This window comes from Cavia porcellus, unplaced genomic scaffold, assembly GCF_034190915.1.
Source record: "Cavia porcellus strain 051 isolate PalLab524CR breed Dunkin Hartley unplaced genomic scaffold, mCavPor4.1 scaffold_1, whole genome shotgun sequence".
Taxonomy (NCBI): domain Eukaryota; kingdom Metazoa; phylum Chordata; class Mammalia; order Rodentia; family Caviidae; genus Cavia; species Cavia porcellus.
In genome coordinates this window covers 57391635-57410703 of record NW_026947484.1, presented here as the reverse complement: position 1 = coordinate 57410703, position 19069 = coordinate 57391635, and the positions used below count along the sequence as shown (strand labels likewise).

At 42.0% G+C, this 19069-nt stretch overlaps 1 protein-coding gene across 12 annotated transcripts in view; it reads left to right on the top strand.

Annotated features, from left to right (window-relative positions):
• Positions 1-19069, top strand: part of Atp8b4 (ATPase phospholipid transporting 8B4 (putative)) — a 227871-nt gene that overhangs the window by 55979 nt on the left and 152823 nt on the right. For all 12 annotated transcript variants that reach the window (XR_010047426.1, XR_010047425.1, XR_010047424.1 and 9 more), the window contains 3 exons: positions 6287-6400; positions 9611-9709; positions 13810-13871. Coding sequence is in view for 1 of the 12 variants with exons in the window: in XM_013154709.2 (XP_013010163.1) it covers positions 6287-6400; positions 9611-9709; positions 13810-13871 (275 nt within the window). In the remaining 11 variants the exon portion in view is untranslated. The remainder of the gene's footprint in view (positions 1-6286; positions 6401-9610; positions 9710-13809; positions 13872-19069) is intronic.

Genomic DNA, 19069 nt, shown 5'->3' with positions numbered 1-19069 from the left:
TTCTCACCTCTGCCTCTTGTCAATGTAGAAAAATTTCCTTCCCGATTTCCCAGCCTGTTTCTCCTCTCCCTCTCAACATCTGGTTCCCAAATAAAACTCCACTCAACAATGACAATAACAACAGCATCAACAACTCCACAAATCTGGGTGTTGTGGGTTTGTCTGAATTTAGATGCCCTGGCTGTGAAGGGGCTCCTCTCAGGAGGACTGGGGTTCTTGTTGGAGCTCGAGGTGTGAGCCTGGGGGTTCCCTAGTGCAGCACCCCCAGCAGAAGGACCTCCCAACACTCTCTGGCTCTTCCCCAGGGATGCAGGAGAAAAACGCAACCTTAGAGGTGGTGTTAGTTACGCAGAACCCTGGTGTGAAAGGCGAGTCCAGGGAGGCTTGGACTATTCATAGTGTGCTATTACCGGCCCATGGCCCTCTGGGAAGTTCTTCATGGGTGCCTTTCCTTGTTAACTGGACTTTTCCACTGTGCTTTTGTTATTGTCATAAACACTGAAGTCCTGCCCGAAGTTTGGCCTGGTTCCCAGACCGCACAGCAGCGCAAACATGCTCTCATTTTCAGTCCGAATAAACAAAGCGACTTATATGTTCTAAGTTGTCCAAAAACTCCCTTGTCATTCAAGAAACAAGCCTGGACAAGCCGGCTCCCACATCAACTCAAGGAGAGGCCTGTGGTACTCGGAGCCCTGGCTGCAGAGGGCAGGGGCTGAAGTTGGGGAGCACAGCTGGACCTGTAGGGACAGGCCTGGAGAGGGCTTCCTGGCAGTGCCACAAGAGCAGATCTGCAGGGACCCCCTGGGACCCCACAGAATGCAGCCTTCCCCTTCTCTTTTTTGTGTGCCTTCCTGGTGTTTCCCTTTCAGGGGCTATCACGCTGCCCTTCACTCCCTAGAGACACTTGCCCTGGTGTCCCTTGGCAACATATCTTTGCTGTAATGTTTCATGAAAAAAAGATCAATGTCCACTGTATTTTTGATCACCTCTTGTATACTAGATCAATCTCTCTCTCTCTCTTTCTCTCTCTCTCTCTCTCTCTCTCTCTCTCTGTCTCTGTCTCTCTCTCATTGTGTGGACATTTTGAGTCCTTTTGGAGATGGCAGCAAAGAGAAGTGGACATTTTGTTTGGAACTATGTAAAGCATTGTATGTGTCTAAGCATCCCAGGGGAAACAAAAATTAGTGTGATTCAATTAATCTCAGAGGGAAATTTAATTTGCTCCCCTGGTAATTGTCCACAATTAGTTCTTCATAGACAAATCCCCATCCCTCGTACATTTGTTAGGTCTAGAAAGGCCTTTCCGAGGCTGGAACACTGAACCAAGACATGAGGGTGGGCAGGAGAGCAAGCTGGGGATGCTTTGTGACATGGGTGCTTTGGGCCACTGGCTGTGTTCTCAAGGTCTAGGAGGGAAGTGTGCTCTTGAGGTCAGAAGCTCGGAAAGTGACGCTCTGGCTGATGGAGTGAAGTGGTCCTCCTTGGTTGGCTTGGGTGGGAGGGGTGCTGGTCTTGTACCAGGTTGGTGGAGGCACTGTGAGGGCTGTGAATCAAGAGGTAGCCTGAAGACCTCTGGTTTCTTCGTCACCTCCAGCTCTGGCTGGACCCAGGTGCACAAAGATGAGCCCAAGGAAGGGGTGGAAGGTTGGGCGCTGTGTCCCCCATTTCCTTCTCTGCAGATTTTGGGCTCATGTCAGGGGCTGCGGCAGGAGAGGACTGAGCGCTGCTGCCCTTGGTCACAGTCGCTCACCACCTGTCCTGTGGTTGGCACGCCCTTGGAGGTGTCTGTTAACAAACGCTCTCCTCTCCATTCCCTGTGGACTGTGCACCGGGTGACGCTGACTAAGACCAAGAGGCTGTGGTTTTGCCCGGTGTCACTGAGACGCCAGACGTCAGTTTCCCGGCCTTGGCTGCCCTATCATGCATTCTTTTGGGATCTTTGCATAAACATGGGTGTTTCACATATTTCCTGAGTGGTGCAAAGCCTACCGGCCACTTCCTCTTTTCAGCAAGCTGTCTGTGGACCCAGCTCCTCTCTGGTTTTTAATTTATGGTGTACAGATAATCGTTCCCATTGAGTCAGGATTATTTCTTCCACTCAAATCTAGATGGTATCGTATAATACCATATCTGCCTCTTCCCCTGCCCTCAAGCACTGTTGGTTGATTTTCATAGCTATTGTGACATAAAAATGTTTCATCAATTGAGGAAAGGTCTTTTGATAGTGCTGAAAGTGTGGTACTCATTGCAAAAGCTCTTGGGGTTTAGCCCGGGCTCCACAGATGTGGGGAGTATCCCCTGACAACCACTGGCTCATTTCAACTTAACCTCCTGGGATGCATTCTTTACGAGAAAATAAAGATAAGGGCAAGCTATTGCATGAAAACATAAACTGATCTTGAGCCTATTATTAATGCACTTATTTGGTGATTGGTCGGTTGGGAATAAAAGAGAAAACAACTCAAACTGACCTAGACAAGAAATGAATATAACTAAAAAGTACAGATTGAGGGTTGGCTTCAGGGGGGGTTTAGTCTCACTTTTTTCCCTCTACATTTCTTCACTCTGCCTCCTCAGTGTGAGCTTATTCCTGGCTGCTTTCCCACTCAGGACCCATGATACTAATAGATCTAAAGGGTTACTTGCATCCTGGTTGAATGCAAAGCCTATATTTCTAGCACATTCCAGAATGGACATAGGTCACATGGCAGTCGCTCAACTTGAAACCTGAAGGAGAAGGAGGAGTCATGCGGTTTGCCTATACTGATCTGGGCCTGGTCCCAAGTTATAGACAGGGGGTTCACTCCACCCGGATGGATGGTGCCCTATTAAATAGTGGGGGGAGGGAAAAAGTTCGGAGTCTGTCCCATGTGGCATTGACAGCTAGGGATTTGGAGCAGTGAGGCTGGCTTTTGAGACATATGTGTGTACATTTGGTAGCTGCTGTGTTTCATGCTTTCAAAACATTGGGGTTAGTTTCCATTTCCAGTGGAGGTAAACACTGTGATGTTCCTGAGTGTCCAAGTCTTTTGGACACATAGTAACTCTCTTGGCCAACGTGTTGTAGGCTGAAGTATTTGTGTCCAGGGGCTTTCTCCTTCCCTCTGCTTGCCTCTGTAAACACCTGAGATGGTGGTTATTCCATCAGGAGGGACAGTGATGAGCAGATTCACAGTGGGCAAGTTTGGTGAGCAAAGACATAAACCAACTGGGTGAAGGCACCAAGACTTAGGAGTTGTTGGCTGCTGTGGCCACGCAGGTCACCCTGCTAGTGTGCTGCGTTTATTAATCCCCTCAGATTCTCTGGAAGTTGCTCACAAGCAATTCTTTCAACTTGGCAAAAATGCTTTTCCATTTATGACTGCCTCTCCGTAATAGCTCGGTAATTATATAGATGAGAAATGTTATTAGCACCATTTTTTTCCCTCAGTGGAAAAACTGAGGCAAACTCTTTAAATGCTCTGTTTGTTAATTTAAGAGTGGTTTGTTTCTTAAAAGTGGAAGAGGAGTAGAAGAGGGAGAAGGAGGAGAAGGAGAAAGGGAAAGAGAGGGAGGAGGAGGAGGAGGAGGAGGAAGAGGAGGAGGGCAGTTTTTGGAGAATCCAGGTAGCACCTTGCACCTTTGGTGTTCACAGAAGCCAGGCCAGAAGCCGAGACTCAGTCATTATCCACATGGGTTGGTTCGCCAGTTGTCCCCATGATGAAGTGACGTAAGCCAAAGGCTGAGGTGGGCAGAGGTGGCATATTTGGGGACCATGGAGAGAGGATGAGACTGGAGTACAGACACCTGTGGAGTACAGGTGCTGGACTGGGGAATGAGTTGTGCCAGAGTCCGACTGTAAGTCCATAGTTAGGGCCAACGAAGTGACTGCATAGGAGGTGCCTAATTATTTACAGCAATAGTGGATCCTGTCAGCAATAGTGGATCCCTTTCCTCTGAACTGGGAAATGCAGCGCTGTACAGTGGACCGCTCTGCAGCAGCACCCAGGAGAGGGCGCCTGTGCGCCTTGGTCCCAGCTGAGGCTCTGCAGGCTCCATGTCTATGACCACATCACAGCGCCACCACTGCTGTACCTCCAGCAGCATCACCAGGAGAAACCTGTCATTGTTTCTGTGTGGCTCTTTACCTACAGTTTTGCAAATGAGATTATTTAAAATTCCTGCTACGAACTGGACTATCCCAGATGTTCTATCTGTTCTTTAAGCAAGATGTGAGCTTTAGCCTCTGTTGCAGCTTTAACTGAGAAGAAAAATATAAAACAAGACTAGGAATAGATTGTGTGGTTTTTCTCCTTAGCCTTTTGTCTTCTGTACTGTTTTCTCCAAGTCCCCTCTTACAGCAAGCAGGTTATTGAGAGTTCCCACAACCGGCTCTCTGCGCCCAGCCTGTTTCCAGACAGTTTGCATCACACGGACTTAGCTGGAAACTCTCCTTTAATCTTCTGACTTCCCCACAATGTGCTGCCCAGACCTGGACACTTTGATTCCTGGTGAATACGGAAGTGGTCACTTGTCAGATGGCTGTATTTCCTTAGACAGATAGCAGTGGTTATTAACAAGTCACACCCAAACAGTTTCACTTTCAAAGACCTTATTCTGAACGTGTGGAGTCTGAATTTCAGCAGAAAACACCACTCCAAATCTGCCAGCGCTGTTTGTGGATACGAGTTAAGCCTCAGAAATGTAGGTAGTCAGCGGTTAAATAAAACACACTCAGGATGTTTTCGGTAATCTCTGAAACAAGTGATAACATTAATCTGTGGGGAGGTTTCTGGTAGTTCACCATAGCTTTATTGTTTCATTGAATTTTTAAAAATCCTTGGCCCTCTTCTTTTTAATGGATTTATTTACCTGAGGTGTTTGGAAGCCCATACAGAAAGTGTGTTTTTGAAATTTTCTGATGACTCAAAGCTGGGAGGAATATTTAACATTTTAGTACATTAAAGATTAAAAATGTGACAGATGCTTGTAATCCCAGCACTCTGGGAGGCAGGGATTTGTAAGTTTGAGCCTGGTCTGGGCAATTTAGCAATTTATACTCTGTCTCAAAATAAAAAATAAGAATTGAGGATGTAGCCCAGTGCAAAGGCCTTGGGTTCAATCCCTAGCACCACAAGGGAAAAGTTTATGTTTTCCCAATTACATGGGTGTAATAGAAATATATGGAATAATTTGTACATTAATATTTGAAAAATTAACTATAAACATTTAGGAAGGGAATGATTTAATAGTGGTTTATATAGGAATAACCTAGGAATTTCAGTTGATCAAAACTCAATCTGACCACACAATCCACAATGCTAATGAAATTTTAGGGCTTGTTAATGTAATGGTTTTAAATACAACACATTGGAGCCTCTGCTATGCGTGGATTGGTTGAACCACGCCTGGAATTCCTGTTAGGATATAGGTACTATCTTAACATAGACGCGTAGAAATGTGGAAGGGTCCTCTGGAGGCTGAGCGGGGAGGGCTGTTCACACACCCTGGAGAAGCCTGAGGGGTTTGGGAATACGGACGGATCAGAGTAGAGGAGATGTAAGGGAGTTTTAGGAAGGTTCTTCAAATATTTAAGGCTGCCAATGTGGAAAGGGCTGGACTTGGTCTCTGTGACCCCAGGGGGGAAGTTGTAGGGTGGCAGATTTGGTTTCTCATCATTGACACCTTTGCAGTAATTCCTATTCTGAAGCAGGCACATTCTGTCTTGTAAGGAGGGGAGTTTCCCAGCCCAGGAGACCCTCAGAGACAGCCCAAGGGCCCCTCATCAGGCCCTGAAGGAGCCGTGTTTCAGGAAGGAGGACCAATGTCTCCACCAAAGTTTCTTCTGCCCCATGTCCTCAGTGTGAAGGTCACACCTCTCAAGTTGTGTCTACCACGTGAGCAAATGTTTTAAGGGCCTAGAAAAAGTCTGAAAGGAGGACTTCTGCATTTGATGTGGTTTTTTATCATGACTGATTTTGTAGTACCAAAGGGCAGTTTCCCCTACTGCTAGGCTCATGTTACGGTGGGTAAACTGAGGCTCTGGGTTTCATATTTAATATTTCCTAGCCAATGGCTTATTTTTCTTTGCTCTGGCACAACTCACGTTCAACTTGGTACATTTTATTTTATTTTATTTTTGTGTTTTTCATTTTTATCGGTACTGGGGATCGAACTCATGACCGCTTGCTTGCAAGGCAGATACTTATGATGCTGAGCTAAATCCCCAGCCCCAACTTGGTACAATTTAAAGCTATACTGAACAATGCCTTGCCCCCAAATTGACCAGATGCTGTTTCTCTTTCAGGATAATCGGATCCACACATCCAAGTACAACTTTCTCACCTTCTTGCCAATTAATTTATTCGAACAGTTCCAGAGAGTGGCGAATGCCTATTTCCTTTTCCTCCTGATATTACAGGTAATTATTTATTTCCTCACCATCTGCTTGTTAAAAGTATTCGTATAATTTGAAAAAGTGAGTTAGTTTACTTAGCTAAATGTTTGCAACTAGATAAAACCATTCTTATCAGATTTTTAGTGTTATTTTTTGCTGTTTCTCTTTACAGATGTGGGAGGGCCAGGAATGGGTAAAAACTAGTGCATTAATCATTTTAAACACTGAGGTCATCTTAAAGTTCAGCCTTGCACTTTATTTGAACCAAACCAGAGCTTAATAATCACCGTTCACTGCCTCCTTCCTCCCTTTATCGCCCCTTCAGTGGACATTGTGAAGATTGCAGGGGCAGAGTCTTAGCTGACTAAGCCTGAGAAGGTTGTAGCACAATGACACATTTTATGTGTATGTCAAATAAATTATGGGTGTTGTGGGCTTTTCACTGCAGGGTGCCTGGTTTTACAGGTTTTTTTTGTGTGTGTTTTTCCTTTTTATTGGTACCGGGGATCGAACTCACAACTGCCTGCTTGCAAGGCAGGTGCTCATGCCGCTGAGCTAAATCTCCAGCCCCAGTTTTACAGTTTTGAGTGGTTAATTGGTAGCCCGTACTCTTTGCCTCCCCATCTGACTAAAATTCAGGCTTAAAGAAAATTTCAGCTTTCACTGATATTTTGGAAAGGAAAAATACGTAAGTCTAGAAAGATACATTTAGGTCTCCACACACACACACACACACACACACACACACAGCTTGTATTAGTCTGTTATTTACCTGGTATTCATTTTAGATGATTTAATCAGGCCAGGATGGCAGATTCCGAATTTGCTGGGCTCTGTTAGTTGTAAGAGGTAAGGGGATATGTGTGGTGTAGATGAACAGCTTTGAGTACTGTTGTTTTCTTTAGTTGATTAATTATTTGTATTAAGAATCTTTGGATGTAATTAGCAGGGATTTCAATAGTTTAAGCAAAGTTGAATATATTCAAGGGTGTATCTCCTTTTGAGCATGTTTGTGTTTACGGGCAGTAACAAATTCACATGGCTTCTCTTTCCTTGTAGGCCATGTTCTTACGCAGATCTTCTGTACCTGGTGACCCTCGTGGCTTTAGACTTTTAGATTAGCCTTCCAACTCAATTCCAGGATAAGAGAGGGAAAGGGAGAGTGGGAAAAGAAAGGAAGGGAGGAGAGAGGGAAGGAGGGAGGGGCAGAGAGACAGACACACAGACAGACAGACAGGATAGAGACAGAGAGACAGAGAGAGAGGGGGAGATAGTACTTTTTCTGTGTTCTGTTGGAATCTCGGAATTTGCTCTGATTGGAGCTAGATTCTTGTTTCTAATCTGATCAGTGTTGCTCAAGAATTTGAAGCAGTGATTGACTTAAGAAATTGGAGCCAGGATTTGTCAGTTTACCACTTTACAAGGATTTAAAGTGGTGAGGTGATAAGGATTCTAAGGAGTAAAGATATACTTGAGAAGAACTGAAAACTAATGACAAATACACCAAAACCAAAACCAAGACAGACAAATAAACAAAATGAATGAACAACTTACTGTTTGTTCGAGAAAAACTTGACCCCCGCCACTGCTTTTGCTTTTGCTTTCTTTGTGTAAACCTTCCTTCCATCCTAGAATTTTACATTTTTTTCTCTAGTGGCTTTTTAACATGTGGTTAAAGGGTCTTGTTTATACAATTTTATATTTGGAGGGCAGATTTGAGGTGGCTTGGTTCCCCCTTCTTTGCTGATGAAGAAACAAGACCAGAGACTTGGTGGTATGTTAATGAATTAATGAGAAAACAGGCGCAGAATCTGGTTTTTCTGTTACTAGCTCAATGCTTTTGCTGTGTTCTTAGAGGCTTTTTATTTGCTTTGCCTTCTCCTTGAGTTAAAAAGTTTTATTTTTGGATGGTGCATAACCATACACAGATTTATGGATGATAGTATGATAATTTGATGCATGTAAACAGGAGACAGTGATCAAGTCAAAGCTTTTAGCGTTTTTATCTCCTTAAACGTCCTTAAGGGTTTCTTTGTGTTGAGAGCCTTTGACTCCTGTCTTCTAGTTATTCATAGCACATATCATAAGTTGTGAACTATAGTCACCTTAATGTGTCATAAAATACTACAACTGATGCCTCCCATCGAACCTCAGAGGCTTTTGAGATGAAAAAGTCTATTGCAGAAGCTATAGTATGAAGCTGATTTATTTTAGTGTAATTGATGGGCTTGCTCTCCATCTGTGGACCATCTCCACTTCACCCCTCCCTGCCTCATGGCGCTGAAGCAGCTCCAAAATGAGCCCCATTTGAAGAGCACCTGCCTCAGACAGTCCTGACACCCACCCCCATGTCTCTCTTAAGGGATGGCTTTGGAGCTACAGGCACAAAAGGAGTAGGCTTTGGAGTCAAAGAGACCTGGGTTCATATGTTAGGAGACCGTGTCCTTGGTCTTTTAGATGCTCTGCTTAGAAAATAGGGTATGGGGCCTGGGGATTTAGCTCAGCGGCATAAGCACCTACCTTGCAAGCAGGCGGTCAGGCAGTCGTGATTTCGATCCCTGGTACTGATGGAGGGGGGAAAAAAAAAACAGAATGAAAAAGAAAATAGGGCATGACAACCAGGACAGTGATGTTTTCCAACTTCAGGTTACCATTTGCAGTGGATTCTGTTTGTCATGACTGCATTTTATACATGGAATTGAAGTCCAGTGTGTTTGTACAAAACGATTCTGGCACAGACTCTGCCTCAGTGAGTTTTCTGAGGACCCAATGGACTAATATATGAAAAATAGCTGACCCAGTATCTGATGCAAGGTAAAGGATGCTCAGAGCATCAAAGGGTCTCTCTTTGAGAACTGGCATGAACAAGATTGATAGAATTGTTAAATGTAGAGACAAAGAGTTGGGGAGACGGGGGGCATGTAATATCCTGGGAAAAGATTGCTACCTGTGAACGATTTTGAGAGTCATACTTCTTGGCTTGCTTTAAAATTTTTATTTGGGTCCGGTAGTTTGAAGACTGGCAGATGGTACTTCTGCACTATGTATCTTATAATTCAACACAAATGCTTACATTATTGAAAGGCATTCAACATTTGTACATGGATCTGTACTACTTACCGACTATCACCAACTCCATTACTCTCGGCAATGGGATATGCAATGGAATAATAAACTTGGGAGATTTAGTTTTCAATTTAAAAAGCTCTCAACTATTTGAAATGTTTGTTTCAGCTAATTCCAGAAATCTCCTCCTTGAGCTGGTTCACCACCATTGTGCCTCTGGTCCTGGTGATCACTATGACCGCTGGGAAAGATGCCACTGATGATTATGTGAGTACTTGCTGCTCGGTTCCAACTGCATCTTCTTAGAAGCAGGCAGTGGAAATCTACTTGGAATTTTAAATGAAACTCTTTTTAGTGACTGCTGTATAATACTCTTTTGGTATTTGTTTAGCTACCTGTTGATAATGGTGTTGTAGAATCTGATTTCCCAATTCCCATGATGCTCAGAGAGTCAAGTTAGAAAATTACTTTCAGGTGAGATAGCTACATGTTCTTTTGGTTCTACTGCAATTAATGCTCGAATGTGCTCTTATTTTTGTGGTGATATATGTCAGCTCAGTAGCTGGACATTTCCATCAGCCAAGGTCTTGTCAGGAGGCAGATGTCACCCTGACAACAAAGGACTGCATAGTTTAATGATGAAGGGATTATTCATTTATAAAGGATTGGAGAAGGAAGATACCTAAGAGAGTGACATGGGCAGTGCAAGTACTTCTAGGCCTGAAGAGGCAAAGGAAAGAGCAGTTTCCAGAACTGGCATTATAATAAGAGCTGCTCATGGCCCTGGAGCCATCTGTAGAGCACAGAGCCATTGCTGACCCAGCAGGAAGGAAGCCAGGGAATAGATACCCGTCTCCACTCTGCTCGGGCCCTCTGATCTTGCCAGTATCATCTATGGCCAAACCTAAGCAGAAACAAAGACCAGACAGGCATCTTTCCATGGTCCAGGCCAGGAGGAGGAGGGACAGAGGGTAGCTGCAGCCAGAGAGTATCCAAATGGAGAATGTTCAGCATCCCTCCCAAGCCACATACTTAGATAAAATAATGTTCCTATTTCTGTTGGTTCTGTTGACAGAGAGAAGTTTGCACGTGAATGAATAGGCTGACTCAATTTACTTGTAAAATTATTTTAAATAATTTTCATGTTAATAAATGCTATGTTTGTTTTCTTATTTTTACTCGTAATATCTGTTCACTTCCATGGGCTGTGTTGTGTAACTGTACGTAGAGGGCATAGCCCACTAGAGAGATTGGGATGGGCTTCAGAAGGGTGCAGGTAAAGAGAAAGTTTAAAAGCACAGAAAGAGCTAGCCATTTGCTTCTTCCTCTTTTTTTTTTTTTAATTGGTACTGGGGATCGAACTTACGACCTCATGACTGCAGACTTGCAAGGCAGACACTTATGCCTGTTGAGCTAAATCCCCAGCCCCACCATTTGCTTCTTATAGAGCAACCAATTCATGGAAAACAAGCTGGATTTATAAATCAACCCGTGGGTACCAAGTGTGATATTATTTATTCCTTATCATATTCCTTGGTCTAGGTTTTGGGAATTGGTAAATATATGCCCTGTACTGTAGTCAACCTACTAGAAGTTACAAAATCAGAAGTTTCAAAAATCAAAATACTAATACAAGTAAGTGAGGAGTAAGATGGTAAAGGTTTTGAAGCCTGTGTAACATAGAGAATGTCCAATTCTAATTGCAATCCAAAGATTTAGGACATAATTTTGGGGAAAAACCAAAAAAAAAATTTTTTTTTTGTCTTTTTCGTTTTTTATCGGTACCAGGGATTGAACTCATGACTGCTTGCTTGCAAGGCAGGTGCTTATGCCGCTGAGCTAAATCCCCAGCCCCTGAAAAACCAAATTTCTTAAATCCAGATAAGCTATATTCTGATCCTGGTTGCTTGAATATGTCATGGTCTTAATAACTATTTATACGTTCATATTCCAGTGACATAGATCTACATCTCTATGTGTCTCTCAGATCTCTCCTACGAGTTCATACTCATGTTTTCTGTTGTTTACTTTCACCTATCTTTAAGCATATAGTTGGGCAGTATTTTCTGAACAAAATGAAAATCTCTGCTTTTTAATGAGAGTGCTTAGTTCATCTATGTTTAATGTTTTTATGGTGATTAGGTTTGAATCTAGTATCTTGCTATTATTTTCTATATGCTCGATTTGTTCTTTGCTACATTTTTCTGCCTCCATTTTAGATTAGTTAACTCTTGTGATTCAATTTTGTATTTATTACTGGCATAGTAGATACGGTTTTCCTGTGGTTACTCAGGATTTAACTTAACACAGTCTATGCGGGACAATCTGGCTTCAGAGCCCTGGCTCCTGTTCACCATGTCCTTCTGTGTCAAGCTATATGGGGATTGGAAAAAGGGAATACACACAGAAATGAGTTTTTAAAAAGTTTCAAATAAAAAAAATGGGGAGGTGATTCCCCCTAAGCCACACACTTACATAAAATAATGTCTCCATTTCTATTGTTCCATTGGGTAGGGAGAACTTTGCACATCAATGAGTGGACTGAGTGAAGGCAGGCAGAGAACAATAATGTGAGATTAAAACTGTCACAAAGTAGTATTTTTCAAGTGCCTCGGTCTTCATGGGAAGATGATGCCCTTAAGTCTCTGGGTTGGTAATAGAGGCGGCATGCAGAGTTAGGGAAGGCTGCTGGGAGACAGCGGAAACCCAGCCCCATGACTGAGTGTGAGAAAGAGATGGGAAGCAAGATTTGTCCTTGTCAAGTTGTTTTTTTGTGGTTGTTTTATACGTAATCAACAATTTTATGCATTATCAATTGGATGTGAGTTATTTTAAAATTGCCATATACACATACACACACATATTTTTTTTCAGCAAAGCATGAACAATTGTGTTTCTTTTTTATTTTAAGAAAGAGAAACAAGGATAGAAATGATACAGAATTTCAAAAACAGAGTAGGAAATTAACACTAAATAATATATTGCATATTGTTATCTTAGAAGTAGTTGTTCAGGTTACAAGGTTTAGGTATAAAAAATGATCAAACAAACAATGAAAGTATAAACTGTTCTTTCGGATAAAGTAACAGAGATTAGTAATATGGCTATCATAATGTATACATATATCTATCTATATGTCTATATACAGATAATCTATATGCATATAATCTTTTCCCTTTTCTTCTCTCCTTTCCCCATTCCAGACACACACACACACACACACACACACACACACACACACACACACACACACACACACTTAATATATTTGTCTTCATTTACCATGTTTTATGGGATACACAGGATCCCACCAACACGGTGGGTATGTTTTCACCAACACATAGGACTTGAGACTTCCACTTGTAATCCTTTCCAGATGCCCTCTGATCCAGTTTCCAGACCCCTGAGCAAAGTGGGAATGATCCTTTTGTGAGACCATGGTGTGCTGCTCACACAGCATTGTGAATTAAAAAGAGAAAAAGCACTTGACCTTGTGATTATGAAGTCCCAGTGTCTTGTCTCTGAAACTGCCCCACTCACCTGTGCATGCGGGCTACAGTGATGACAGAGGTCTGTGTTTACCTCTCACTGTTTATCCCCCTGTCTCTCTATTACCCCCATCTCGAAGGCCACTTGGTGTGATCTGATCTTGACAGATAAGAAATACTCATCTAAATGTCCACTAACTTCTCTATCTCGTGGAAATCTCAGAATATTTGGATTCTTCTGAGTAGTTTAAGATATTTGCATTACTAGAGCATACAGTAAGAAGTAGAGTCACTTGGATATGAAACAAAAATTCACACCAAACGTGATTCAGTATTGCATTCAGATTTTTTGTTTTAAATGCTTGGTATTAAAAAAATCGCTGTTAACAATTAGAGTTTTGGGAGAATAAAAATACATGCTGTTACAAGTTATTTCTTGATTTCAAAAAATTCATAGAACAGAAGGAATGATGTTCTAGGAAAATTCTGAGCATCTCTGGGAGGGAATTGGAAGCCACCATTCCTGGATAAGTCATCGACATTCATATATGTGGCTTCCTCTGAGACTAGGTGGTGGAGGGAAGAGCGCACTGTCTTCATAGAAGTAACTAAAAACGTATGAGAATTGGAACCGTGAGCCTGGCATGTGGCTAGAATTCTTTCACTGACCATGCCCAGAGTGAGTTTTAGTGAGATGAGTGTTGATTTAGAACTAGGTCAAGGGTCTGGGTTCTAGGTAAGTATAAACCTGGGTTTGTGTTGGACCAGTGGCAGTGGTTTTCAAACAGATTAACTCAGAATCATTCCAGTGCTCCCATTGGGCTGATAAAATGTGATTTATAATTTTCCATGACAAACACTTGGATTTTTTTTTTCCAGTTTCGTCACAAGAGTGATAATCAAGTGAATAATCGGCAGTCTGAAGTGCTCATTGATGGCAAGTAAGAAAAGTGTTCTTTGGGTTATCATTGTGATTTCTGCGGCTCAAACAGGTCTTGACTTATTAATTAAATGTGTGCTTCTTTTCTCTCTCTGATTTCTTAAACATTGGAGTATGATTCCCTTCTGTTTTCATGACTAACACTCAGTGCAAACTTGTGCTGCTCAATCACTTCAGAAGCTCAAGTTTCTTTGGAGCTGCCTTGGTGAAACACAGCCAGCCCTGGGTTCGTTGCTTTGCATTTTTAGACCCAGAACCATCGGGAATTGGCACACAGGCCATGGCTTATATATAGGAGCTGTGTCATAGGTGCTGGATGTTTTCAACTTAGTGGTGTTTGAAAATATTCCTAGAGAGATTTCTGTCATGTCGAGTCTGAAGGGATGGTAAGAATTTTGTATTCCCTTTACAGTTTAATTGTGAATAGATTATATACTCACCACACGTTTTCCATGACATTTAAATCCATCCATTTGTAAAGAAATGTTCTTTGTGAGAACAGTACTAGAATCAGAAATGCTTTAAAACACACGGATTTACACATAAACAGCACTAAAAACACTCCAGAAAGCTCAGCAACTGTAAGTTTTAAAATTCACTTCCATAGTCTCTTGTTTTCTTTCTTTCTGTCCTCTTTTTTCCTTTACTTGTAACATGTGGCAAGGTAAATTTGTAATGTACTTTTAATTTGTGATCTGGCAGTAAATCATATCAATGACTTTTGAGTCATTTAGGTACTGTGGAAAATGTACTTTAAAGATAAAATAATAAAACCAGTGAACCACATGCGGAAGAAAAAAATCCACATGAGCTATCAAGGTAAATCGATTTGATTTCTTTGTCTCACTGAAATGCTGGCTAACACTATAGATCCCTGTAGTCTCTCTTTACCGGCTGATCTTAGCAAACAGTGTATAGAGAAGAGAAAAATGATCTTATCTAACATCACATTTGCAGAGAGAGCACCCTGCTGGCCACAGTGCTCTAAAGATACCTGGAACCATCTAGCTAATTGCTGGGGTTAGTGGATTTTGCACCACTGCCACCCTAGTGTGGTGTTAAAAGTGTGGGCTTTGACTCAGAGTCACACATAAGATTTGTCCTGTGGTCCTGGTTAGCTTCCTCACCTGCATGAGCACCAGGGGCTGCATCTGTGGGGTCAGGAAGGGTCTCTTGCATGAATGACCTGCTGGGACATGCATGACCCAGCATAGCACGTTTTGTTTCATTAAGAAAGGGGGCAGCTCTCTAAAGCCAGGACGACGTGTGGCTTGTGGTGGTCCTGGACAGTGTTAGTTACTGGAGTCTGTGGCATTACCCCAGTAACTCAGATACTCAGAACTTCTGTGACCAGATGCCTATCATTCTTCTTAGAAATAGGATGACTGTCTCCTGGTTTTATTTAGCTGTTCAATTCCTTATGAGGTACCATCTCTTTGAAATTTCATGTGAGACGATGTTTTGAAAAGTCTTATTGCTGATTCTGAAGTTTTGAGGGCACCATCACCTGTTGAGAATGGGATTATCCTAAGCATGTGCTGTGATACCAGACAGAATTTGCCATTTGGAAGACTACCCACAACTGGGAGCTGCTCTCGGACAGGGGTCTTCTGCTTGATCATCGTCCCATCACCTGAGCCTGTCATGGGGTCTGCTGAATTTTCATACTGAGTGGCAGCCTGTACCCTTGCTGAGGAGGCTGTTCTGTTTCATTTGCTAAGCACCTTGCTGGCCCCTGCTGGAGCCTGGGATGATGGATTCGGTGGGATGTGCTCAGGGCGTGTGGAGATGGGGCTGAAAGAGGATGTGGGGAAATTCTATGTTCTGAGACAGCTCAGAGAGCTCCAAGTCCTCTTTTGGGGCTGGTTTTTACAGCAGAGCTGCTGGGGTTCTGCTCAGTGCTCCCTGTCTTCCTGGACTCACCCCAGCTCCAGTGAGCATTCCTTCTCAAGGCTGGCATCTGCCACTCTTTCAGGGTGCTGCTCTTGGGGACTTGAACCAGCTGCTCTTTGGCATAAGAGAATGAAAGAGGAGCTGCCCTGCCTTAAGCTGGACAAGCTCTGAGGATTCATTTTCCCTCCTCAGCATCCCTGAGCTCCGGCGGAGGATGAACTTGGCTGCAAACACACCTTACTGGGCATCCTCCCCAGCTGGGCATCCTCCCCAGCTTCTCACCTTCCTTCCCAGCTACTTCCGGAAGTCTTCTCTTACTGAACTGCTTGCCCATGAATCCTCACCTCATGCTTTTGATTTTTGGGATGCATCTCAAAGATGGTGGGGAAAACACCATCAAACCCTGACAGTACTAAGAGAAAACATTAAGACAGTATTTTGGTCCTGTCCTGGGCACCTGTGGGTACTACCCAGGAACAAACGTAGAAGGGCCAGAGGGGCTCAGGTATGTCTGGGGCTGGTTATTCCACCTGCACATGGGCACTGCCAGGTATATGTGGTTTCCCTTGTGTGTTCTCAGAAGAAAGTCTTGGGTTAGAATCAACATGACAGGGTCCAATAGTCTGTCCTGAGTGAGGCAAGGCATGCTCAACATTACAGAGTCCTCAAAGAGAAAGGCTGGGGTGGGAGTACCGTGTACCTGATCACTGGGTGACATTGGGAAATTATTCTGGTTTCCAGCATCTGCTTCTATTATGCTTGGAAACAAAGAAGGCCGGTGATCTTGTTTAGGTTCAACACTTTTTCACTGTGTGGAGATCTCAGACTTCCTGCTTCACTGTCATAAAACTCTGAGGTGTGGGTGATAGTGCCCCCATCTTAAAGATGAGATTACGGCTCAGAAAGGTAGTGACAAGCCCAGGATGCCCAGCAAGGAAGAGCCTCAGGTAGAGTTCTCCTAGCCACTCATGATGTGGTGTGGTGACTGATTGGCTCCCCACTTATGATGTATTTGAAAGGCAATTATATAATTATACAAATATATATAATTATACAATTGTATAAATGGAAACTGTATAACAGTACGTAGTTTATACACATGTAATGCACACATGTAAATAAACATATAACTACAGTCCCTGGGGCATTACTTGCCTACACTGTTAGTACTGTGCTAACTGTACTGCTAACCATTGTAAACCTAAGCCACAAAACAGCCGTGGAAGTGAGACCTCTCCCTTCAAATCTTCCTTTTCTTTGACTTTGTTCCTCATTTCTTTCCAACCCGGACAAACTTTTTTTTTGTCTTTTTCGTTTTTATCGGTACCAGGGATCGAATTCACGACTGCTTTCAAGGCAGGCGCTTATGCCGCTGAGCTAAATCCCCAGTCCCCCTGGACAAACTTTTTGCACCTACAAATTTTCATACTATGTGAAAGTACTTAAGAAATGGATGTCCCGGTAGACATGGATGAGCACTTCGGATGACGTCAGTTTTAAATCAAGTAAGGTTGGCATGGTCCATCCTGTAGAGGCAATTGCTGGAGTTGATGCTCATGTCCCCTGCCCTAGGCCATGGAATGCTGTTTGCTGATTGAATCTGGGAGCCCACTAGGTATTCAAACATTTCACAAGAGGATGATTCCTCCCATGATACTAACCATCTTGTGAGTTTTAGTATTGATTTTGTGGTTCTTTGAAGAATGTCACTTCAGTTTTGGTGGGGATCATATTGAGACTATAGATTGCTTTTGGTAACATGGACATTTTAACAATATGAATTCTGCTTACTTTTGAATGCAGGAGGTCATTTCATATTCTAGTGTCTTCTTCAATTTCTTTCTTTTGTCTTCTGTGTAGAGGTCTTTTACCTGTTCATTAGGTTGATTCCTGGAGTATTTTTAGAGCTATTGTAAACAGAATTGTTTTCCTGATTACTCTCTCAGCTAGTTCTTTATCAATGTAAAGAAAAACTATAATTTTAAAATATTAATTCTATATCCAATCTATACATTCCTAAACTTATCACTCTAAAAGTCTTTTGTTGAAATTTTTAGGGTTTTCTAAGTATATGATCGTATTGTCTGCAAATAGTTATGTTTTATATCCATTTTATTTCTTTCTCATTTATAATGGTTAAACTTTCACTGATTAGGACTAGTAAGAACAGATATCTTTGCTTTGTTCCTGATTTTAGAGGAAATAATTTCATTTTCTCCTCTTTCAGGATGATATTGGATATGTTAATTATGTATCTATATCCTTTTATATATTGAGATATGACCCTTCAATACCTAGTTTCTACAGGGGTTTAATGATGAAAGAATGCTGAATTTTGTCAAGTCTTTTCTGTAGCAGTTGAGACAATCATGATTTTTATCTTTGATTCTATTTATGTGATTATTGTATTTATTGATTTGCATATGTTGAACCATCCTTGCATCCCTTGGACGAACTCAACTTGATCATGGATTTCAGTGGTGTGACTTATAACATCTTTAATAATATTTCTTTTTATGATAGGTCTCACTATGTAGTTCAGGCTAGTCCTGAATTCAGTACATAGCCCAAGATGACCTCAAACTTGTGATGATTCTCCCCAGTGCTGTGATTACAGGCATGTGCCACCATGCCTGCAATGCTAACAGATTTGATTTGGATCTTCTCTCGCTTTCTTTTGGCTGGTTTGGTTGAGGGTTTATCAATGTTGTTTATCTTGTCAAAGAACAAACTATTTCACTTACCTTGCATTTTGTTTTTTAGTCTGTTCCATTAATTTCATCTCTAATTTTATTATTGCCTTCCTATTAGTTTGGTTTTGTTTTCCTAAGACATCAAGTTGCATAATTAGGTTATTTGTGGTCTCTCTGAGTTTTTGAGGTAGGCACTCACATCTATAAGTTTTCATAGAACTTTCTTTGCTGTATCCCAGAGATTCTGGTAAATTGTGTTTTCATTTTCATTTGATTCTATGAATTAAAAAATTCTATGGTTTATTACTGACCTACTGACCATTCAAAAGTGAACTGTTCGACCTCCATGTGTTTGCATAGTTTCTCTTGCTATAGTTTTACTCTATTATGATCTGATAAGATGCAAGAAATTATTCAATTTATTAAGACTTGCTTTGTAGCCTAAAATATGACCTATTCTGGAGAACAGTCCATGAGGTGCTAAACAAAATGTATATTCTGTAGTTGTATAGGATGTTCTGTAGATGCCTTTTGGGGTCCATTTTATCTGTGATATAGTTTAACTCTAATATTTCTTTGTTATTAGTATTTTTAAAACTTAGATTACTGCCAG